A 26,031-nucleotide genomic window follows, 5' to 3' on the forward strand; every position below is an offset into this window, starting at 1 on the left:
CAAATGCCCAACAGGTACATGAAAAAAAATACTTAACACTAGTCATCAGAGAAGTACAAATCAAAACCACAATGAGATACCACTTTACTCCAGTTACAATGAATAGTATCAAAAAAGCAAAAGAAATAAATTTTGATGACAAGGTAGAGAAAAGAGAACCCTATACACTGTTATTGGGAATGTAAATTAGCATAGCTATTATGGAAACCAGTATGAAGTTTCCTCAAAAAAATTAAAAATGGAGCTACTATAGCAATTTCACTAATGGCTATTTTTCCAAAAGAAATGAAATAAGTAACATATTTGCACTCCCATGTTTATATCACTGTACTATTCACATGTTTTCTATGGTCTAGATACAGTTTAAGTGTAACCCCTCAAAGTTTCATGTGTTGGAAGTTTGATCCTGGGTATGGCAATTTGAAGAGGTATAATTTTTAAGAGGTAAGTTCTAATGAGACATCTTTAGGTCATTGGGTGAGCTGCCCTTGGGAGGAATAAGGTAGTCTCCAAGGACCCCTGAGCTCTTGGGAGAACAAGTTGTTATACAAACCCAAGCCTAACTCCAATAATTCCCTGCTTTTCCATTTAATGATGTGAACTCTCACTCCTATACATGTTCCCACCGTGATGCAATCTGCCATGATGTGATACATCCGAAAGGGCCTCCACCAGAGCTAAGCCAATACCAGTGCCATGCTTTTTGAACCTACAGAACTGAGTTAAATAATTCACTCTCTCCAAGTATCTGGCTCAAATATTTTGTTATATGATGGAAAATGGACTATAATGGTGTTCATCAACACATAAATGGATAAAAATTATCTAGTGTTTATACACAATTGTATATTCTTCAGACATAAAAAAATAATGAAATCCTATCATTTACAACAATATAGATGAATATAGGAGGATTTTATGCTAAGTAAAATAAACCAGTCTCAGAAAGACAAATACTGCATGATATCACTCATACGTGGAATGTAAAAGCGTTTATCTCGTAGAAATTGAGAAAAGAATCTGAGTTACCAGAGGCTGGGAGTGGAACTGGGGAGAGGTTGGTCAATAGATACAATGTTATAGTTAGAGAAGAAGAAAAAGTTCTGGTGTTTTATTACACAGCAGGGTGACTGTAATTAACAATAATGTATTATACAGTTCAAAATAGCTAGAAGAGAGTATTTTGAATGTTTTCATCACTAAGAAGTGATAAATGTTCAAGATGATGAATATGCTAATGCTAATTAGCATCACACAGAGTGCTAATAGCTATGCATATATGGGGAAACTGTCCAAGCCTAGATTTGATCATTACACATTATACTTATTACTACTTGTTATACTTATTATACTTACATTAAAACATCACAGTTGTACCCCATAAGTATGTATAATTATCATGTCAATCAAAAATAAAGCTTTAAAATTTTCAGAATAAAACCTCAAATCTTCTGAAAAAAGAAATATTATTAAGCCTTTAAAATGAAGGAAACCCTTCTATTTGCAACAATGTGAAAGAACTTAGAGGATATTATTCTAGGAAAATAAGACACAAAAGGAAAAAATACTAGATGAATACACTTATGTGAAGGATCTAAAAATAGCAAGACTCAACTTCATGGTCCCTACAGCATAGAAGTAAAAGAAGGGATAACACTAATTAAAATAAAGATAATAGCTGTAATAATATCAAAGTGTATTTTAAAACATGAAATATTACTAGTGATAAAGGTAATTTCCTATTAATAATAGGGTCAATTTATCAAAAGCATAAAATCATAAATATTTATGAACCTAGTGTCAGAGCTTCAAAATACATTGAGCAAAAAGTAATGAAACGTCAAGAAGTAGATAAAACCCACAAGTTTAGATTTTATCTCTCAATATCCCTTCAATAATTGATAGAAGAAATAGAAAATCAGTAAATCTGTTGATGAATTAAACACTCTCAACCATCTATGTCAAATTGGTATTTATAGAACATACTGCCCAACAACAGCACAAAATTCTTTCCAAATAAACATGGAACATTTACCCAACATAGGCCGTGTTCTGTGCCATAAAACAAACCTTGGTATAAAACGATGAATTTTCATCTCTCTCATTATTCATTTCATACAAACTATAGTGAACTTAGAAACCACAACAAAAAGATGTCTGCAATATACAAATATTAGGAATTCCAAATATTAGGAAACTAAATAACCTACTTTAAAATAATCTATGAATCAAAGACCAAAATTCAAAAGCAATTAAAACATATTAACTGAAAGGAAATGAAAACAGAACATATCAAAACTTATGGGATGCAATTAAAGCAGTATCAAGAGGGAAATTTATAATGTATTAGAAGGAATGTCTCAATTATTTCCACTTCCACAGTAAGAAACTGGAAAAAGAAGGGCAAGTTAAAGATAGTAAAAAGAGTAATGTAAACAATAAAAATCAGTGGATAAATTAATGCTATGGAAAACTGTAGTAAAAAAAACAATGAAATCAAAAACTGGTTCTATGAAAAAATCAATAAAACTGATAACTCTTTAGCTAGATTGATAAGGATAAAAAGAGAGAAAACAAATTATCAATATCACATTTGTAAGCAGTGATATCACTACAAGTTCTATTGCTATTAAACAGATAATATATTCTGATCAACTTTTAATAAAAATGTAAAACAATTAATTCAAAACAAATGAAATGGACAAATTTCTTGAATGACACAAATTACTAAATCTTATTCAAAAAGAAAAAAAATAACATGAATAAGCTGAGTCAATTAAAGAAACTGAACTTGTTATTTAAAAAAAAAAAAAATTCCCCACAAAGAAAACTCTAATCCAAGGAAAATTCACAGGTGAATCCTACCATATATTTTTAAAATAAATACTACCAGTTCTCAGCAGCCTTTCAGAATACTAAAAAGGAAAAAAATAATTCCCAACTCATTCTGTGAGGTCAGCACTATGTGATACCAAACCAAAAATAATACATTATAAAAGTATAAAACAGACTCATCTCTCTCATAAACAACAATTAAAAACTTTTAAACAAAATGTTAGAAAATCAAATACATTTTTATTTTATTTATTGGCTATTTTTAGTAAACTCTAAGGTTATGAGAATCTTCATAAGGCCTGTGATTGTTGAATAAAGTCTCCACATACCTAAAAAAAAAAAAAAAAGGAAAGAAATACATTCAGCAATGTATAAAAAGGAACATATGTCAGGACCAAGTAGGGTTTATCCTAGGAATGAAAGGATGATTTAGGATGGAAATTAATCAACACAATTTATCGTATTTGCAGATTAAAAAAGAAAAGCCATATGATCATCTCAACAGATGCACATAGAATCATTTAACAAACTGAACTGATTTTTTAAAAAAGCAAATGAGGAATAAAGGGACCTTCCTCAACCTGGCAAAGGACATTTATGAAAATCTTATGCTAATATGATACATCATGGCAAAGTATATTTTGTCCATGTAGATTTAATGTAATTATTGCTATGTTTGCCATTTTTGTATTTATTTTCTAGTAATCCCATTAGTTCTTTGTTCCTTTCTTTCTTTCCTTGTTTGTTTAAAATAAGGAACAAGGCAAGAATGTCTGCTTGTTTTGCTTGTATTCAATATTGTACTATAGGTTCCAGAAAATACAATCATTAAGAAAACAAAGGTGTATCTAGATTGGAAAGGAAAAGGTAAAACTGTATTTACAAAATTTTTATTAGTTGTAGAAGACTTAATGGAATCTATTTTTAAAAAACCTACCAGACATCTACAAGAATGGGGTCCTAATTAGAATATTATATATTCCAATGCTTGTATAATTGCATCAAAATGGATTCTGCTGTCATGTATAACTAAAAAGAACCAATTTAAAAAAAAAAAACTATCAGTACTAATAAAAGTTTATGTCAAGATTACAGGATGTAAGATGCACACTCTAAAATCAATTACATTTCTGTATGAACAATCATTAGGCTGAAATCTTGCTTAAAAATGCTGAAATACTGCTTAAAAATTGTTGAGATTTTAAAATATAAAATACTATGAAAAAAAGCAACAAAGGATTTTCAAACTTGTATATTAAAAAGTACAAAACATTACTGAATTTTTAAAAAGACAAATAAATGGAGTAATATATCATGTTAATAGGCAGAAAGACTTAATACTGATAAGATAAATTATTGAGAAATCCAGAAAAACACCCATTAAAATCCTAATGGGATTTTTATAGAAATTGGGAATATGATTTGAAAGTTCATATAAGAATTCAAAGTAGAAAAAACATTAAAGTGTTTAGAAATAGGTCCCACTAAAAATGTACGAAATCTTGACTAAGATAAAAATAAAATATTATGAAAATAATAAAGAAGACCTAAATAAATGGATAGCTATATCATATTCATGGGTAGGGCATACAACATTGTAAAATTTTTAATTCTTTCAAATTTATTTATGAATTACGTTACTTTGTGGAACTCAGCAATCTGATTCTAAAATATATATGAGAAAATAATGAGCTGAGGGTTGGGAAGTATTTTTTCCACCACATAGCAAGGTTTATTTAAAATGTATAATAATTAAGGCATTATAAAATATTTATAGCAGCTTTTTTCATAAGTTCCACACCGCACCAAAGTTTGGTGTATCTTTTCTTTTATTATTTAAACTCCTTTCATGGGTATAAAATGATATTTCGTTTTTGTCTTAATTGTATTTAATAAAGCCGACTTTACTTGCTTGCTTTATTTTTTCAGTGCTAAGGATTCAACCCAGGAATTGCACACTCTAGAAAGCCCTCTGCTACTGAGCTACATTCCCAAGCCTTAGATTTCTTTTATATAATTATTAAAAGGTACATGGTTTTCTACTCTTTTACTGTCACCCTGTATGTGCCTTTATATTTAACGCATGTTTCTTACACATCACATATAGATTTTGCTTTTTTTTTTGTTCAGAGTAACAACATCTGCCTTTAAATATTTTTAGTCAACTTAGATTTAATGTAACTCTTGTATGGTTGAGTTTAAGTCTATTTTGGCATTGGTTTTCTATTAATCCCATTTGGTTTGAGTTCCTTTGTTTCTTCTTTCTCTCCTCATTGTGGATGAATCATGCACTTTTTGGTATTTCTACCCTGCCTTCTTGTTATCAAAACTACTTTTTGATGGCTGTATTTGGATTTACAATAAGCATACTTAATTATTAGAGTCTAATTTCAAACAATATACTACTTCACATCAGTGTAAGACCTTACAAGTATATAAACCCTTTTATACCCTCATCCATCCTTTGTACTCTTGTTTCAAATTTTACCCATAACTATGCTTAAAGTCCCACTATATGTCATTGATATTCTACTTTAAGTAGTCAATTGTAATAAAGATAGGTAGATATAGATATGAACTGATAACAAAATAAAGCATTTTATCTATACACTGCTGGGTGTGTATTCTTGTTTTCTGCACATCCAGAGGTCCTCAGGGTTCCGTTTTCCTTAACCTTCAAGCTTTAAAATTTCTTAAATTGAAAGTTCTCTCAGCATTGTTTGTTTGCTGTTGCTGTGGGGTTTTGTTTTGTTTTGTTTTGTTTTTCTGAGACAAGGTCTCACCCAAGCTGGTTTTGAACTCCTGGGTTCAAGCAATCCTCGTGCCTCTGCCTCCCAAGTCCTGGAACTACAGATGTGCACCATCTACCCACATTCCATTTGTCTGTATAAAGGTGGTTTTCACCCTCATTTTTCAATATAAAATGATAGGATCATAGGTGATTTTTTTGGTTTGTTTTTGTTTTCAAAGTAACTTGTAAAAATGGCATTCTATTATTTTATGGCCTCTATCATTTTTTGGTAAGAAATCAGTCTTTATTTGTATCATTTTTCTCAAGTATATGATGTATCTTTTTCCATCTAGCTGTTTTTATGATTACTCTCTTTCTTTGGTGTGAAGCTGCTTCATGATGATCCTCGGATATGCTTTCATTTTTATTTATCCTATTTAACATTCTATTCAGCTTTCAAATTTCATTGATTTTGGGATGTCCTTGACCATTAGCATTTCAAGTCTTTCTTACACCCCATCCTCTTTTTCCTCTCCTAAGATTTCCAAAACACATTTGTGGGGCCATTTCATATTATTCCATAGATCTCAGATAACCTGTTAATTATTTACTATTTTTTAAATTTTGGTTTCATATACAGGCTATTTGTTAATCTTTCTTTGAGTTCACTGCTCTTTTCCTATACTTCTTCCAGTTGTCTCTTAAATCCATATGATAATTTTTTATTCCTGATATTTTTTATTTCAAAATTTTACTTTTTAAATTTTTGGTTGATTGTTTGCTCTCATTTTCAAATCTTGACTGAAATGCTCCAAGTCTTCTCTCATGTTGCCCATCTTTTCTATTAGATCCTTCATCACTTTTGCCATATTTATTTTCTCTTTAGCTGTGCTTGGAATCTTAGCACTGATAAGATTCCAGATATCTCTTCATGGTTTATAACTGAACCACCAACTTTCTAAGCCCTGAGACAATTATCTCTACTTTATATGCTAGCTTGTAGGTTTTTTGCTTCCTGGATAATTATTATTCCTTTCTCATCTGCCTCTGTTTGTCATGCATTGTGGAGATATTCTCATTCTTCTTTCTTTCCTCCCTCCTTCCTTCTCTAATCTTGGCAAGGATATATGCTGGGTGAAGGCCAGTCACCTCTCAGAGGGAGAGTTACTCTCAGCTTATCCCAATCCCAGCCATAGAGCTGAGCATCCAGATGAAGATGGGTTCCTCTCAACTTTCCTGTCTTGCTGCCTGCCTGCTCCCTACCTGCAGAGAGAGTCACTGCCCTGTATTTGGGTGAGGTCATGAATGCCTCGGGAGGATCTCTCAGCTCTCCTACCTTTTCTGATGTTCTTGGAAAGAGTGTCTGAATGAAAACTCACTCTATGACTGAGGCTCCTTGGCATTCTCATCTATCATGTGTTTAGCATGTTCCCATTCCTCTACCAAGAATGAGAATAGCCCTGGGCATGGTGGCACATGCCTGTAATCCCAGCAGCTTGGGAGGCTGAGGCAGGAGGATTGCAAGTTCAAAGCCAGCCTCAGCAACAGTGAGATGCTAAGCAACTCAGTGAGAACCTGTCTCTAAGTAAAATACAAAATAAGGCTGGGGATGTTGTTCAGTGGTGGAGTGCCCCTGAATTCAATCCCCAGTTTGAAAAAAAAAAAAAAAAAGAGAGAATGACAATGGCTCTTTTCTATGAAACACTCATTATTTTGGCTCTATTTCCTCTTTTAAGGGTTTCATACACTCATTTCCAAAAACATACTCTATACTTTAAAAGGAATGTTCATTTAGTAAAGTGATATTTTAACCCAAATTATCTTTTCCTTTGATCACCAGATTGACATCTGCCTAGATTTTGTTTCAGTACAGGTTATTACATTAAAGTAATATACTTCATGTACTTTAATTAAAATTAGGCAGACAAGAGATGCTCAAAAGACTCCTTTGGGTTGTCATAAACAAAGAGATTACATTTTAAATAGAAATTCCTAAGAATTAGAGGTAGACGGGGTGATGAGACAGGGACCTTGGTTCTGTGGTGAAATGAGGTCCAACAAATTTCAGATTCTGAATGCCCTTTCCCTCTTACTGCCTGTGTCCATAAAAGGATAGTACTTGAAAGAAGGAACAAGGCTTATAGTTGGAGCAAATGCCCATTTATTGAGGAACAGCTCTGCATATTTATAGAGCCAGGGGTGGTTTGACAGTTGGCATGGGGTGCTTTTTGATTGGAGGGTAAGGATCAGGTGAGCCAGCAGGGCTAGTCTGATTGGTGGGTAGGATCAGGTGAGCCAGCAGGGCTCTGATTGGTGGATAAGGATCATGTGAGCCAGCAGGGCTCACCATTGGACGGCTCTTCTTGGGGGATGGGGAAGTTAGTCTTTGGAGCCAGGGCAACTCCCAACAGTACTGAATAGTCTAAGGTTTTAATTTCTCCCTTCTATGTGATATCCAAGGGATCTAGAATTCAAAAATTGAGGTGTTCTTATATTTTGACTTAAATAAACATCAAGGTAAAAGGGGCCCTCCTAGCCAGATGATGCATTAAAGATTGTGTATTAAAGAATGAAAAGGAAATTGGGAGGGTTTCAAGATGGCAAAATAGAGAAGGTGACTTTCCTGGTTGCTCTGTGGCATGAAACCAAGAAAGCAGACAGGCAGCTTCTCTGCAAGGTGGGTGAACAAAAAACGGCAGGGGGTGGGGCTTTACTGAAATTTAATACTGGACAAAGCAGACTGGGGACTCAGGAGATTGGATATAATAAAATAAAGAAGAAACCCCAGCACCACACCACTGCCAGGGCCAGAGCAGTCCCTTCATGAGCAAAGTGGAAGGATAAGGGAATTAAAGGAACCTGTATTTTTAGGAGGACTGAGGCGGATCTGGTTACAGAGTGTTTAGAGATCAAAGGCACTGCCCGACAAACTGAAAGTCACACAAGTCACACTGTACAATATCCTTGTATGGGAAAGAAGCCACATATCTCACAGCAGCATGCAGAGGTCAGAGGGGGAAAAAATTTTCATCTCTAGCAATTAGAGAAACCCAAATTAAAACTACACTGAGATTTCATCTCACTCCAGTCAGAATGGCAATTATTAAGAACCCAATTAACAATAACTGTCAGAAAAGATATGAGGAAGAAAGGTATACTCATACATTGTTAGTGAGACTGCAAATTGGTGCAACCACTCTGGAAAGCAGTATGCAGTTTCCTTGGAAAACTTGGAATGGAACCACCATTTGACCTTGTTATCCCACTCCTCAGCATGTACCCAAAGGACTTAAAATCACAATAGCCAAGCTATGGCGTCAACCTAGGTGCCCTTCAAACAGATGAATGGATAAAGAAAATATATAATGGAATATTACTCAGCTGTTAAGAAGAATGAAATTATGGCATTTGCCAGTAAATTGAAGGATCTGGAGAATATGCTAAGTGGAATAAGATAATCCCAAAAAAAAACAAAAGGCCAAATGTTCTCTCTGATATATGGGTGCTAACACACATGGAGGGAGGATAGAAGAAATGATGGGAGGGGAGAGGGGATGGGAACAGGAAAGACAGTAGAATGAATTGGACTTATATTTCCTATTTTTCATATATATTACCAGTGTAATTCCACATCATGTACAACCACAAGAATGGGAAGTTATATTATCTGTATGTATAATATGTCAATATATATTTTACTGTCCTAAATAACAAAAGAACAAATAAAAATTAAAAGAAAAACTAGTTAAAAGGGAATTTATGCTTATTAATTGGATAGAAACAGCATATGGAAGAATAAATCTAATGGACAAGTTTTTATGATTATATGTAATGTGATATATTTTTATTAAATAAAATGTGATACATTTTAATTTAATGTACTTCTCTGCCTAAAGTATTTGTTACAAAATATACTAAAACAAAACTGAGCTTGGTAATTACTACCTTTCACTTTGTCAATTTATGTTTTGGTGCTGGGGATTGAACAAATGTTTTCATGCATGCTAAGTACCCTCTCTACGACTGAGCTATACCCTCAGCCCCCTACCTTTTATTTTTAAATGTAGTAAACTAGAACATAGGAATTGTTAGACTTATCCCTAAAACTGAAGATTTTTCTAATCGTTTTCAATTTTGTTTTCACAGACTAAAGGAAAAAAAAGTGATATAGCGATCTGGACAAAAAATGAAATTTACCTTGGATATTCTCCAGATAGATATATGAAACTGACAACTACTACAGACCTGAAAGCTCTTTTAAATCTCCCACCAACCTGTACTCTAACAATACACAATCTTGAATATACAGGGCACCCTCTGGAAATTGCCGTGTTTGTAAATTACTGCAGCACAACATGCACTGCCAACAAGAGGATTTACTTAGTGACGTATAATGAAGATTCAAAAGAGTGGGTGTACCAAGACTTTATGTTAGATGTTCCCATTGACACTTTTTTAATTCCACGTTTTCTATTTTCAGCAATGCCAAATTTAATATTATGGGATAAATATAGTATATACTATTATTATCAAAATTTCGCCAGTGCCGGAATTATAGAAACAAATGCAGGGGTTAAAAACCTATCAATATTATCAGATGACAGCATTATTCATGATACTTTTTTAGGTAAGTTATTCTCAATTCTTTCTGAAATTATTCTAGATTTTATTACAAACATCTTCCTTATGAAGATGTGGCAATTTTAAATGTTCCCGTATGATGTGGTACTTTGGATGGCAAATGGTGCACTTTTTACCACCTAAAAGTGAAGAGATTTTAATTTCAGCGGATGTTGATGATGTGTTCACATAGCAGAATGGCGAACTCAAGTTCTTTCTTTCAGAGTTTCATTTTGGTCCATCAGAAGATACTAACTAAGCAATTTATATTAGGCATTGTCCGTGTGGGAGGTACCATTGTGCTGCCTTAATTGCCTGGGATCCTTCAAGACAATACCACAAAGGAGGTTGTGTAAAACAATAGAAATGTATTGATTCATGGTTTTGGAGGCTGGAAGTCAGAAATCAAGGCTCAAGTTGCCCCGTGCCCTCTGAATCCTATAGGGGAAACTTTCTTTGCTTCTTCCAAGTTTCTGGTCCTTGCTCATCCTTGTCTTGAAACTGTCATTCCAATCTCTGCCTTGTCATCATAGAGCCCTCTTCCTACTTGTCTCTGTTCTCATATGGCCACCAGTCACATTGGATTAGGGGCCTGCCCTACTTTAGTGAGACTTTATCTTTACTATATGTCTGTAATGTTCCTATTTCCAAATAAGATCACATTCTGAAGTGGTCCTAGAGGTTAGAACTTCAACATATCTTTTTGGAGGAACATAGTTCAACCCATAAACAAGCATAGTTGATTTAGGTGGACCTGTATTCAAATCCATGAACACGTCATTTAAGTCATTTAACCTATCCAAGGGTCAGTTTCCAAATCTATCATATAGGACTTTTGTGTTGTTTTTTTTTTAAAAGAGAGAGAGAGAGAGAGAGAGAATTTTTTAATATTTATTTTTCAGTTATCGGCGGACACAACATCTTTGTTTGTATGTGGTGTTGAGGATCGAACCCGGGCAGCACTCATGCCAGGAAAGCGCACTACCACTTGAGCCACATCCTCAGCCCGACTTTTGTGCTTAGATAGAAGATTGTACAAATATGCCTTGAGAAATACTGCCAGACTTCAATTAATAGTATCCATGATTTTACTTTTCCAAGATAGAAATTAAAATACCACCTTAATTTGTACTCTTTCTTGACCCCATGTTACTCTTCAACTGGCTAATTTTCTGTTTCCCTTTTCTATAAAAAATATTGCCTAGTTTTATTTTTTCTCTTTCCTCTCATTTTCTCTTGAATCTGCTCTGATCAAACAGTTCCTAGAAACTGTTCTACCCAATTTTTTAAAAAATTAATTAATTAATTTTACAGTAGGATGCATTTTGACATATTGTACATAAATGGAGCACAACTTCTCATTCCTCTGGTTGTACATGGTTCAGAGTCACTCCACTAGTGTAATCATACATGTAAATAGGGTAATAATGTCTCTTTCTACTGTCCTTCCCATCCTCACAACCCCACCCCTCCACTGACTCCTCTCTACACAAACCAAAATTCCTTCATTCTTCCCTATTCCCCTGCCCCACTATGGATCAGCATCTGTTTATCAGAGAAAACATTTGGCTTTTGGTTTTGGGGGATTGGCTTACTTCACATAGCATGATATTCTCTAGTTCCATTCATTTACCTGCACAGGCCATAATTTCATTCTTCTTTGAAGCTGAGTAATATTTTGTTATGTATAGGTACCACATTTTCTTTACCCATACCTCTGTTGAAGGGCATCTAGGTTGTTTCCATAGTTTAGCTATTGTGAATTGAGCTGCTATAAACACTGATATGGCTGCGTCACTGTAGTATGCTGATTTTAAGTCCTTTGGGTATAAACTTAGGAGTGGGACAGCTGGGTCAAATGGTGGATCCATTTCTGAGGTATCTCCATACTGCTTTCCAGAGTGGTTAAACCAAGTTGCAGCCCCACCAGCAATGTTTGAGTGTACCTTTTCCCCACATCCTTACCAAAACTTATTATTACTTGTATTCTTGATAATTGCCATTCTGACTGGAGTGAGATGAAATCTTAGAGTAGTTTTGATTTGCATTTCTCAAATTACGAAAGATAATGAACATTTTTTCATGTTTGTGGATCGGTATATTTCTTGTTCTGCAAAGTATCTGTTCAGTTCCTTAGCCCATTTATTGATTGGTTTTTTTGTGTGTGTGTTTTTTTTTTTTGTGTGTGTGTGTGTGTTTTTAATGTTAAGTTTTTTTAGTTCTTTATAGATCCTGGAGATTAGTACTCTGTCTGAGGTGTGTATGGTAAAGATTTTTTCCTATTCTGTAGGCTCTCTCACCATGTTATTGATTATTTCCTTTGTTGAGAAGAAGCTTTTTAGTTTGAATCCATCCCATTTGTTGATTCTTGATTTTATTTCTTGTGTTTTAGGAATCTTGTTCAGGAAGTCAGGTCCTAAGCCAGTATGATGAAGATTTGGGCCTACTTTTTCTTCTATTAGGTGCAGGGTCTCTGTTCTAATGTCTAAGTCTTTGATCCACTTTGAGTTGATTTTTGTTCAGGATGAGAGATAGATGTTCAATTTCATTCTACATATGGATTTCCAGTTTTTCCAGAAGCATTTATTGAAGAGGCTATATATTCTCTAATGTATGTTTTTGGCACCTTTGTCTAGTATGAGATAACCATATTTATGTGGGTTTGTCTCTGTGTCTTTTATTCTGTACCATTGGTCTACATGTCTATTTTGGTACCAATACCGTGCCATTTTTGTTACTATTGCTTTGTAATATAGTTTAAGGTCTAGTATTGTGATGCCTCCTGCTTTACTCTTCTTGCTAAGGACTGCCTTGGCTATTCTGGGTCTCTCATTTTTCCAAATGAATTTCATGATTGTTTTTTCTAGCTCTATGAAGAATGTCATTGGGATTTTTATAGGAATTGAATTAAATCCATAGAACAGTTTTGGTAGTATGGCCATTTTGACTATATTAATTCTGCCTATCCAAGCATGGGAGATCTTTCCATTTTATGAGGTCTTCTTTAATTTCTTTATTTAGTGTTCTGTAGTTTTCACCTCTTTTGTTAGATTGATTCCCAAGTATTTTATTTATTTTTTGAGGCTATTGTGAATGGGTGTTTTTTCTAATTTCTCTTACAGTGGATTCATTGCTTATGTATAGAAATGCATTTGGTTTATGGGTATTAATTTTATATCCTGCTACTTTGCTATGTTCATTTATGAGTTCTAGAAATTTTCTGGTGGAATTTTTTGGATCTTCTAAATATAGAATCATGTCATCAGCAAATAATGATAGTTTGAGTTCTCCTCTTCCTATGCATATTCCTTTAATTTCTTTTGTCTGTTTGCTCTGGCTAGAGTTTTGAGGACTATGTTGAATAGAAGTGGTGAAAGAGGGCATCCCCTGTCTTGTTATAGTTTTTAGAGGGAATGCTTTTAATTTTTCTCCATTTAGAATAATATTGACCTTGGGCTTATCATAGAGATAGTAGAACTAGAGATAGCTTTTACAATGTTTGGGTATGTTTCTACTATCTCTAGTTTTTCTAGTGTTTTGAACATGAAGAGGTGCTGTATTTAATCAAATGCTTTCTTAGCATTTATTGACATAATCATATGATTCTTATCTTTAAGTCTATTGATGTGATGAATTACATTTATTGCTTTCCATATGTTGACCCAACCTTGCATCCCATTTGATCTGAAGTTTTCTTTCTTTGATATATCTGTCTGGTTTTGGAGGCTATATTCACCCTGATTCATGAAATAATTTGAGGAGTGTTGGTATTAATTCTTCTTTAAAGGACTTATAGAACTCAGCTGAGAATACATCTGGTCCCAGGCTTTTCTTGATTGGTAAGTTTTTGACAGTGTCTTCTATTTCCTTGCTTGAAATTAATCTGTTTAAATTGTGTATGTTCTCCTGATTCAGTTTGGGTAGATCATATGCCTCTGGAAATTTGACTGTGTCTTCAGAATTTTCTATTTTATTGGAGTATAAATTTTCAAAATAGTTTCTAATTATCTTCTGTATTTCAATAGTGTCTGTTATTTCTTTTTCATCATGAATTTTGAGTTTTCTCTCTCCTTCTTTTCATTAGGGTGGTTAAGCGTTTGTCAATTTTATTCAAAGAACCAGCTTTTTGTTTTGTCAATTTTTTTATTGTTTCTTTTGTTTCAATTTTATTGATTTCAGCCCTGATTTTAATTATTTCCTGTCTTCTACTGCTTTTGGTGTTGGTTTGTTCTAGAGCTTTGAGATGTAATGTCAAGTCATTTATTTGTTGACTTTTTATTCTTTTAATTATCAAGCTCAATGCAATGAACTTTCCTCTCTTAACATAGTCTTCATAGTGTCCCAGAGATTTTGATATGTTGTATCAGAGTTCTAATTTACCTCTAAGAATTTTTTTTATCTCCTCCCTGATGTATTCTGTTATCCATGCATTATTCACTGTTTTGTTGAGTATCCAGGTGTTGGAGTAGCTTCTATTTTTTATTTTATCATTAATTTCTAATTTCATTCCATTATGGCCAGAAAGAATGCAAGGTAGTGTATCTCTATTTTTTTATATTTGCTAAGACTTGCTTTGTGGCATAGTCTATTTTAGAGAAAGATCCATGTGCTGCTGAGAAATAGGTGTATTCACTTGTTAATGGATAAAATATTCTGTATATGTCTGTTAAGTTATTGGTTGTATTATTGAGTTATATGGTTTCTTTGTTTAGTTTTTGTTTGGAAGATCTGTTCAGTGGTGAGAGAAGTGTATTAAAGTCACCCAGTGTTAATGTGTTGTGTCCAAATGGTCAAATGATTCTTGAAATTGAGAAGGGCTTGTTTGATATACCTGGATTCTCCATTGTTTGGGGTATAGATATTTATGATTCTTATGTCTTGTTGATGTATGATTCCCTTAAGCATTATGAAATGACTTTATCTCTTCTGACAATCTTTGGTTTGAAGTCCACTTTATCTGATATGAGGATGGAAATTCCTGCTTGTTTCTGCAGTCCATGTGAGTGGTATGTTTTTTCCCAACCTTTCACCTTCAGTCTGTGGATGTATTTTTCTATGAGATGAGTCTCTTGAAGGCAGCATATTGTTGGGTCGATTTTTAAAAGCCAATCTGCCAGTCTATGTCTTTTAATTGATACGAGTTTAGGCCACTAACATTCAGGGTTATTACTAAAATATGGTTTGTATTCCCAGTCATTTTGATTTATTTTTGGTTTTTAACTTGACTTTGTTTCTCTTTTGATTGGGTTTTCCTCTCTTTGCTGATTTTCATTGTTGTTTTTCATTTCCTCCTCATGGAATATTGTTTTTCATTCTTCCTCATGGAATATTTTGCTGAGAATGTTCTGTACTATAGGCTTGCTAGTGGTAAATTGGTTTTTGTTGTGGTGGTGGTTTGTTGTTTTAGATATCTAATTTTTAGTTTGTAGTTGGACACAATGCCTTTGTTTTATTTATTTATTTTTATGAGGTGCTGAGGATTGAACCCAGGGCCTCGCATGTGCTAGGAGAGCACTGTACCGCTGAGCCACAACCCAGCCCCATGGTAAATTGTTTTAACTGAAGTTTATCATGAAAGGTTTTTATTTCATCATCAAATATGAAGCTTAATTTTGCTGGGTGTAAGATTCATGGTTGGTATCCATTTTATTTCAGAGTTTGGTATATGTTGTTCCATGATCTCCTAGCTTTGAAGGTGTGGATTGAGAAAACTGCTAAAATTCGAATATATATAATCTGAAACTTTTTTCTTGTGGCTTTTAAAATTCTATCCTTATTTTGTAGGCTAGGCATTTTCATTATTATGTGCCTTGGTTTGGATCTGTTGTAGTTTTAGACATTTGGTGTCCTATAAGCCTCTCGTTTGAGAAATTTTCTGATATTATTTCATTGAATAGAGTATACATTCCTTTGGTTTGTATCTTTATGCCTTCCTCTAACCCAAATTCTTAGATTTGGTCTTTTCATGTTATCCCATAATCCTTGGACGTTCTGTTCATGGTTTCTTACCATCTTCATTGTGTGGTCAACTTTATTTTCAAGATTATATATTTTGTCTTCATTGCCTGAGGTTCTGTCTTCCAAGTGATTTAATCTGTTGGTGATGCTTTCTATTGATTTTTAAATTTAGTTTATTGTTTTCTGTATTTTAAGGATTTCTGTTTAATATTTTTTCAGAGTCTCTATCTCTTTCTTGAAGTTATTTTTTGCTCTTTATTTGCTCTCTTTGTTGGAGTGATTAATTATTGCCTGTATTTGCTCTCTAATCTCTTTGTTGGATTGCCTGTAACGCCTCGCTTATATTTTTCTGTGCTTCACAGATCATTTTAATTATGTGCATTTTGAACTCCTTCTCTGACATTTCATCTACTGTGCTGTCAATAGATTCTATTATTGTAGCATCTTGGTTTGTTTGGGGCATTTTCTTCCTTTGTTTTTGTCATGTTGTTCATGTGTCTTCGTCTCTAGCAGTGTGGATCTGAGGTAGTACAGTTTGTACGCTATAATCTTGTAGTGTTCCTGCAGGTTACCAATACCTCACCTCCGGTGTAACCAGGACTGCAGGGACCTTAGTGATGGTCTTCCAGGTCATGGCTGTTGTCCTAGATGGAAGTCTTGACCCATGTTTTTATTTTTTTATTTTTTTTATTAGTTGTTCAAAACATTATTTCATACATTTGATTCAAGTGGATTATGAACTCCCATTTTTACCCCGTATACATATTGCAGAATCACATCGGTTACACATCCACTTTTTTACATACTGCCATACTAGTGTATGTTGTATTCTGCTGCCTTTCCTATCCTCTACTATCCCCCCTCCGCTCCCCTCCCATCTTCTCTCTCTACCCCATCTACTGTAATTCATTTCTCTCTCTTGTTTTTTTTCCCCCTTTCCCCTCACTTTCTCTTATATGTAATTTTGTATAACAATGAGGGTCTCCTTCCTTTACCATGCAATTTCCCCTCTCTCTCCCTTTCCCTCCCCCCTCTCGTCCCTGTTTAATGGTGATCTTCTTCTCATGCTCTTCCTCCCTGGTCTGTTCTTAGTTGCCCTTCTTATATCAAAGAAGACATTTGGCATTTGTTTTTTAGGGATTGGCTAGCTTCACTTAGCATAATCTGCTCTAATGCCATCCATTTCCCTGCAAATGCCATGATTTTGTCATTTTTTTACTGCTAAGTAATACTCCATTGTGTATAAATGCCACATTTTTTTTATCTATTCATCTATTGAAGGGCATCTAGGTTGGTTCCACCATCTAGCTATTGTTAATTGTGCTGCTATGAACATCGATGTAGCAGTATTCCTATAGTACGCTCTTTTAAGGTCTTCAGGGAATAGTCCTAGAAGGGGAATAGCTGGGTCAAATGGTGGTTCCATTCCCAGCTTTCCAAGAAATCTCCATACTGCTTTCCAAACTGGCCGCACCAATTTGCAGTCCCACCAGCAGTGTACAAGTGTACCCTTTTCACCACATCCTCGCCAGCACTTGTTGTTGTTTGACTTTATAATGGCTGCCAATCTTACTGGAGTGAGATGGTATCTTAGGGTGGTTTTGATTTGCATTTCTCTGACTGCTAGAGATGGTGAGCATTTTTTCATGTACTTGTTGATTGATTGTATGTCCTCCTCTGAGAAGTGTCTGTTCAGGTCCTTGGCCCATTTGTTGATTGGGTTATTTGTTTTCTTATTGTATAATTTTTTGAGTTCTTTGTATACTCTGGATATTAGGGCTCTATCTGAAGTGTGAGGAGTAAAGATTTGTTCCCAGGATGTAGGCTCCCTATTTACCTCTCTTATTGTTTCTCTTGCTGAGAGAAAACTTTTTAGTTCGAGTAAGTCCCATTTGTTGATTCTTGTTTTTAACTCTTGTGCTATGGGTGTCCTATTAAGGAATTTGGAGCCTGACCCCACAAAATGTAGATCGGAGCCAACTTTTTCTTCTATCAGAAGCAGAGTCTCTGATTTGATATCAAGCTCCTTGATCCATTTTGAGTTAACTTTTGTGCATGGTGAGAAAAAGGGATTCAGATTCATTTTGTTGCATATGGATTTCCAGTTTTCCCAGCACCATTTGTTGAAGATGCTATCCTTCCTCCATTGCATGCTTTTAGCCCCTTTATCAAATATAAGATAGTTGTAATTTTGTGGATTGGTCTCTGTGTCCTCTATTCTGTACCATTGGTCCACCCATCTGTTTTTGTACCAGTACCATGCTGTTTTGTTACTATAGCTCTGTAGTATAGTTTGAAGTCTGGTATCACTATGCCGCCTGATTCACTATTCCTACTTAGAATTGCTTTTGCTATTCTGGGTTTTTTATTTTTCCATATGAATTTCATGATTGCTTTATCTATTTCTACAAGAAATGCCGTTGGGATTTTGATTGGGATTGCATTAAACCTATAGAGGACTTTTGGTAAAATCATTATTTTGGTGATGTTAGTTCTGCCTATCCATGAAGAGGGTATATTTTTTCATCTTCTAAGATCTTCTTCTACTTCTCTCTTTAGGGTTCTATAGTTTTCATTGTATAAATCTTTCACCTCTTTTGCAGGGACCTTAGTGATGGTCTTCCGGGTCCTGGCTGTTGTCCTAGACGGAAGCCTTGACCCATGTTTTTAAAAAACCTCTATATTGCTCTTCCAGAGGTAAGTTTGCAGTCACTTTGCATGACCTGTCAGCAGCATTTGAAACAGCTCAGTATGGCCTTTTCTTGAAACACTTTTTTTTTCACTTGACTTCTAGGAAATAATTGGGGTTCTTTTCTGTGTGATGTTGGTGGGAGACTTCCTTCTACTTCACTGGTTATTTCTCCTCAGCCTCTTTTTTATCCTGGTCATCATGATTCTTAAATGGAGAAGCATCTTAGAGTTTAGTCTTCAGATGTCTGAGCTATGTTTACATTCACTTTTTGCCCTGCAGCTGGGACCCCCAGCCTGATCTCTTTACTTCTCTTTCTAATTGCCTCCTGATACCTTTGCTTAGATGACAAATGGGCATCTCAAACTTCACATATCCAAAAATGAGTTCTTGACCCCTCATCCCAACTTCAGCCTGCTCCTTCTACTGTCCTCCTCCATCCAGCAAATGGCAATTATATTTTTCCAGTCCTGTAGGCCACAAATCTTGACCTCATCCTTGAATTCTCCTCCTTCTCATCCTACAGCCAATCCATTGGTGAATAATGTTAGATTTATCTAAAAGGTGTTGTTGTTTGTTTGTTTGTTTTAAATATTTAATTTGAAACCTAACCATTTTTTTTGCTGTTCTCAGTCCAATCCTCATCTTTCTAGCCCATATACGCAGTAGATTTTATGAAGTCTCTGTTACCATTTGTTATGGTTTGTAGCTAGAATAAGTCCCCCCGCCCTCGTAGCAAGATCAAGCAATATCTAGAATGTTGCAAGTATAGTGCCCCCTGTAGCAAGTTTCAAACCAAGTGGACTAGTTGACAGCTAAATGGAATACTGAGAGGTGTAACCTACTTGGAAGAAGGAAGTACCCCAGGTCATGCCCTGAAGGAGTCAATCCTCTCCTCAACTCCTCCCCGCTCCCCAATTCCTGACTACCATGAACTGAGAAGTTCTGACATCCCTTCTGCCATGGTGTTTCTATGTTGGAGTTGTCAATCATGGATTGAATTCTCTAAAACCATGAGCTAAAATAAATCTTTCTTCCTTTAAATTTTCTTCTGAAGTATTTTGGTCACAGCAATGAAAGCTGACTAACACAGAAATTTATATCAAGAAGTAGGGTCATTGCTGTGACTATACCTGACCATGTAGTATATTTTGGAACTAGTTTATGGGAGTTTGAAAAAGTTTGCAGATGGAGGTTGGAGAAGCCTTATAATGTTGTAAGCAGAGCTTAATGGACTATTCTGGTGTAATCTTGGAAGACCAGAATGCCAATAGAAATGTGAACAGTAAAGATTGTGTTTGTGAAGTTTCATTTGGAAAGGAAGACTCTATTAGGAATAGAGGCAATTTATGTCTTTAGCAAAGAAGTTATCTACATTTTGTCCATATCCTGAGACTTTGTGTAAGACCAGATTTTAAAAGTGATGAACAATTAATCTGGCTGAGAAATTTTCAAGGCATCACAGCATTCAGGTGGTGGGATGGGTATTTCTGAAAACTTTTAACCAGGTTTCCTGTGAGGATTAGGAGCAAAAAGCAGAAGAGAAGGATTTGAAAAATTTGCTGTATGGCCAGAAAAAAAAATGCACATAAAATTGGGGCCAAGAAAGATGTGATTGTTGAAGAGATTAGCACCACTGAAGAGAAACCAAGGACTTTTCAAGGAAACAATAGAAAAAATGCCTTGAGGGGATTTCAAGAATCAACAGGAATCCTCCCACCCTTGCCCCATATCATAGGCTCAAGGGCATAAAACAGAAAACTCATTTGAAAGGTTTTGTTTTAAGAGATAACACAGAGATGCATAGAAAATTATTTCCCCAGGATTTGTTTCATCAGAGGCTAGTGGAGCCATGGTTCAAAGGGTACTGGCTACTGTTTGAGCTGGTGGTAGACCTTTGCATCATCCACATAGTGTTGATTTTGCAAAAATGCAAAATGCTGGAATTATGGGCCTTGGAGGCCTCCACCAAGATTTCAAAGGAAGGTTTGGGAAACCAAGCAATGGGTGTCAGGGTTAGCACCCCTATGAGAAGTCCCAGAGAGGATTGATGCATGAAGCTGTGAAAGTAAAGTCAAAGCTGCAGTGGAGATACCGGGAATTAAGAGATACCAGGAATGTGGAATATCTACTGAAGAAAGCTGCAGGAAATGAGCAGAGCCAGGCCAAGAGAGGCCATAAGGGCTGCAAATAGCAAGGCCATAAATGTGGGGTTGCCTCATATCTTTGGATCCCACATCTCACTACTATGTGCCCCAGATGCTGGATACAGAGATATGAGACTTGTTTGTCCTGCTGGGTTTCAGCCTTGATTTGGTCTCATCTCTCCTTTCTATGCCCCTATTCCCTCCCTTTTGGAATGGGAATGTATGCTCTGTGCCATTGTATGTTGGATTTATGTAGCTTGCTTTAGGAGCTCACAGTTAAGAGTTTGCCTTGAGTCTCAGAGGAGACTTTGGATTAGGATTTTTGAGAATGCTGGAATTGTTAAGCTTACAGGGATTCTTGGAGATGGACTGAGTGCACTTTGCATTGTAAGAGAGGCATGAGCCTTTGGGGGGTTCACAGCAAAATGTTACAGTTTTGATGTGAAATGTCCCCCAAAGTCTCATGTTGTAAGCATAGACCCCAGTGCAGCCAGTTTCAGAGGTGAGTCTTTTAGACAATGATTGGATCATGAGAGCTCCTGAATAGCTGAATACAATATCAGAGAGTATAACCAGTTGAAGGAAGTAAGCTATTGTGGGCTCACCCTGGGTAGGTTTATCTTCTCCCCAGCTCCTTCCCTCACCCACCCACCCTACTTCCCCCACTTTCCAACTGCCACGAGCTGAGCAGATTTCCTCCTTCATGCTATCCTGCCATGATGTTTCTGCCTTGGAACTAGCTGACCACAGACTGGATCCCCTGAAATTATGAACCAAAATAAATCTTTCCTCCTCTAAGTTGTTCTTGTCAGGTATTTTCATCACAGTGGTGAACACTGTCTCTTGCATCCCCATCCTCCACCAAATTATCCATCCAAACCAGAGTGAGACTCTAAAGTATATGTTAAATCATATTATTCCTCAGCTTAAAACTCTTACTAGGGGTGGGTTTATGGCTTATTGGTAGAGCACTTGCCTAGCATGTGTGAAGCACTGGGTTCAATTCTCAGCACCACATATAAATAAATAATGTCCATTGACAATTAATTTTTTAAAAAACCCTCTTGCTAGGCTTCCTATTTCACTCAATAAATCCAAAACTCTTACCATGGTCTGAAAATTGGTAAGTGATCTGATCCCTGGACTCAGAAGCTATTGTCATTATCAGTTCTCCATATCTGCTTTCTCTTTATAATTTTGGTGATCTGTGGCTGCTTCTTAAGTGGAATAACTAGGGTATTTGTTTTTAGTCTTTTTCTGTCTTCATTTAAAGCTATAAACAAGAAGAAAGCTATGACTTCTCTATAAATTCTTCATCCCATCAGAATTTACATATAGTGTTCTTATGTCATTTTCTTCTAAACATTCTTAATTTTCTTTGGTTATTTAATAATATTTTTAAGTCAGCAGTGTGATCTGCAAAAGGAAATGTGCTATGAACACTTATAGGAAAAGCCTTTAATCAAGATTTATGGGATCAGAAAATAAGGTGTGGAGGAACTGAGTTCTAAACTGAAACAAGGGGTAGAGCATAGATACTAGAAAAATGGAGTTACTGACTGAATGAGGGATTGAGGGAGCATTCCAAGCCGAGAACACAGCACATGAAAAAAGGACTGTTGGCAGAAAGAACATGTCTGATTTGTTGAACTGAAATTAATTCAATATGACTAATAAAGCATGGGGCAAAAAGTGGCAAGAGAAAAACCTTGCTGCATAAATAGGGACCAAGGCTAGGGGTGTGCCTCAGTGGTAGAGGCATGTTTAGCATACATGAAGATCTGGGTATAATCCCTACCATCGAAAATTAGAGAGACCATATTGCTAAGCAATTTGGATTTTATATATATATATATATATATATATATATATATATATATACATATATATATATTCTTAAACCATATATGGTTTTATTTTGAGGTTTTAAATATTAGCTATCATTACAGTGTATGTATTCTACAATTACTTTTTCATTCAACAAAGAGTATATCATGTCATTCTCCCACATTGCATCTATTTCTGATTAGGTAACTTTGATGAGGACATAATTTATTTTTTTTTTGCAATGTATTAAAATGTTAATGACTTAGTTTCCAAATGTAAGATGCATAGGCACAACATATCCCTGATCCTATGGATCCATCCATCTTCCTTCTGTTGACCAGTCATCTCTGGTGTCCTCTGAAAACACCTCTAGAGGCATATCTGAAAGAAGATATGCCCTAAAGGATATACAAGAGAATGTCACATCTTGAAAGAAAAACCAGTCCAACTATTCTTTTACTTACCCATTTGGCAACAAAACTCACCCTCCATGACCTGCTTTGTCCTATGCACAACACTCTATTAAGGGAGGGAAAGTTGATTATTACCTGCTATGAGTGAACCTATAGAGGAGGGCTTTGCTTTATACCATTCCTACTCACTCTCACTCCTATTCCTTCACTCTAATTATATTAGTCTGCTAGGGCTGCCAACAAAATACTGTAGGCTAGGTGGCTTGAACAACAGAAATTTATTTTCTCACATCTCTGTCAGTCAGAGATCAAGGTAGTGTCAGCACTGGATTCCTGTGAGACCTCTATTCTGGCTTGCAAACAGCCACTTCCTCACTGTGTCCTCACATAGATTTTCTTCTCTGTGGGCACAGAGAGAGATCCCAGAGTACTCTTCCTCTTACAAGGACCTGTATCCTTGTAAGGGACTTCATTTAATCTTAATTACCACCTTAAAGGACCTACCTCCAAATATAGTCATAATAGGGATTAAGGCTTCAACATATGAATTTAAGGGAAACCCAAATCAGTCTATAACATAATCCTTCCTAATAATACTATTCTTGCCATACTCTTACTATTACTTGATACATTTAATTCCAGATATTTTCCCCTATGTAAATGATGCATATTATCACATATCTGGAGGTACAGTACATATAAGGAGAAAAATGGTTTCTAGAATTAGGAAAGAAGTTCTCTAATGCAATGTCAAGTTATGATTCATGATTGCACTTTCTAATTTTCTCAAAGTATATAAAGAGTCATTATGAAAAAAATATTTAATTAAAAGTACATTTAAATAAAACAGACTTATAGTTGCTTAGAATAAAAAAACTTGTCTCTTTTTTCAGATTATTATGGAAACATTGTGGTAAAAATGGAAAACAATATAATGTTTTATTTCAAGATTAATATTAGAAAAGCAGTAAAGCTACATTCATGGACACCTAAAACGACAAAATCATTATTGTTGATTGGTACATCTACTCAAGTATGTCTTGCATATGTTCTTGATGATGGCACAGTACAATTAAAAGAATATCCCTTAGATCTGGAAGTAAAAAGTGTAACTCACCTTGAAAAAGATAACTGCCCATACAGGGCATTTCATAATAATATTTCCCATATGTTTTACTTTTTGGACAAGGGAAATGTCCTGTCCATTTGGGCTCAAATAGTTTATCCAGAAAACTTTGGTCTACATATTATAATGGAACAATATGGCCCAAAAATATTAGAATGGAAACAAAGCATTAATTATGAAATTGCCTTAGGACACTGCTCTAAAAGTCTGGTAAGTAAATATTTTAATTTTCTTTATTTGATTGTAATAAATACAAATGTATAATATTAACATTTTTTACACATAGATTTTTATTCTAGATTTAGCTGGGAAAATGTTGAAACATATATGTGTTTTTTAATCAATTATAATGTGATAAATCATCAATTTCTGAACCACAGTTTTCACTTTCAATATTTAAGGCCTCGCTTGCCACTTAAAACATTCTTTTCAAAACTCTTTTTTGTAACTTATATGGTTCATTTCTGGCTTAGTCCATTTTTAGGTGAATATCTGAGACTGGGTAAGTCATAAAGAATACAAATTTATGTACCTCTCAGTTCTAGAGGCTCCAAAGCTGCAAAGCATGGAGCTGGCATCTGGTGAGGATTTCTTCTGCATCATAACATGGTGGAGGGCAACATATGGCAAGACAGAGCTAGCTCAACTCTCTTCTTCTTGTAAAGATACTAATTTCATCATGGAGGTCTCATCCTCATGAGCTCATCTAATCTTAATTACTTCCCAAAGGTCTCACCTCCAAATTACATTAATGTGAATTGGGGGATTATATTTCTAACAAACAAGCTTTTAGGAGACACACTTAAACCAAAGCTTGCCCCGCCCCGGCTTTTTTTGTAGAGTTCTTTTATGTATTATAGTATAACAACCACCTTAAAACTAATGGCTTCCAATAACAACCAGTTCAATTCTGTAGGTCAATCGTTAGGCTCTGAGTAGCTGAGCAGTTCTGCTTGTTTCATCTGGGCCCACTCATGTGGCTCTAGTCATCTGGTTGTTCATCTAGGATTGGATGATCAAAGACAGCCTGACTGAAATGTCATGTGATTGGTGTTAGTACCAACTTGTTAGTCTAAGAGGCCTCAGTCCCCTGCTCCATACAGTTTCTCAGTCCTGGCTCCTTTATGTGGCGGTCTCAAGGCAATGTTCAAAGATAAGCAAAAGGTATAAGAACTCCTGGGGTCTAGGTTTGACCACATTCTATTGGTCAAAGCAAGTCACAAAGCCAGCTCTAATTCACAAGATGGGGAAATAGAATCTACCTCTTATACAGTAATAACAATATTACACTGTAAAGAGATGTGTACACAGGAATGGGGGGAATTATTTCAGTCATCTTTGGAAATAATCTATCATCATAGGTATCAATATACTGTATATATTATTTTATATACTGCTTTTCCAATTAAGGTTATAACATGAACAGGTGACATCTTCAGTTTCTTCTCAAGCACTGTATAACTCAAGTGGCAGGTTTTTTTTTCCCTATTCCCCCTTAGACTCAGCTTCTTCAAGCATATACATTTATGCTTTATATATATATATTTAGTTGTAGATGGGCACAATACCTTTATTTTATTTAGTTTGGTTTTCATGAGGTGCTGAGAATTGAGCCCAGTGCCTCACACTTGCTAGGTAAGCACTCTACCACTGAGACACAACTCCAGCCCCAATAGTGGACATCT

General features: G+C 35.3%; 1 protein-coding gene across 1 annotated transcript in view; it reads left to right on the forward strand.

Annotated features, from left to right (window-relative positions):
• The window catches only part of Catspere (catsper channel auxiliary subunit epsilon), a 159,938-nt gene that overhangs the window by 72,016 nt on the left and 61,891 nt on the right, over window positions 1-26,031 (forward strand). The window contains exons 10-11 of the mRNA XM_046432499.1: window positions 9,713-10,193; window positions 24,114-24,556. Of these exons, the coding sequence (XP_046288455.1) occupies window positions 9,713-10,193; window positions 24,114-24,556 (924 nt within the window). The remainder of the gene's footprint in view (window positions 1-9,712; window positions 10,194-24,113; window positions 24,557-26,031) is intronic.

The sequence above is a fragment of the Marmota monax genome, unplaced genomic scaffold (assembly GCF_021218885.2).
Source record: "Marmota monax isolate L192 unplaced genomic scaffold, Marmota_monax_Labrador192_F-V1.1 WCK01_AAM20220418_F8-fsc00090, whole genome shotgun sequence".
Lineage (NCBI taxonomy): Eukaryota > Metazoa > Chordata > Mammalia > Rodentia > Sciuridae > Marmota > Marmota monax.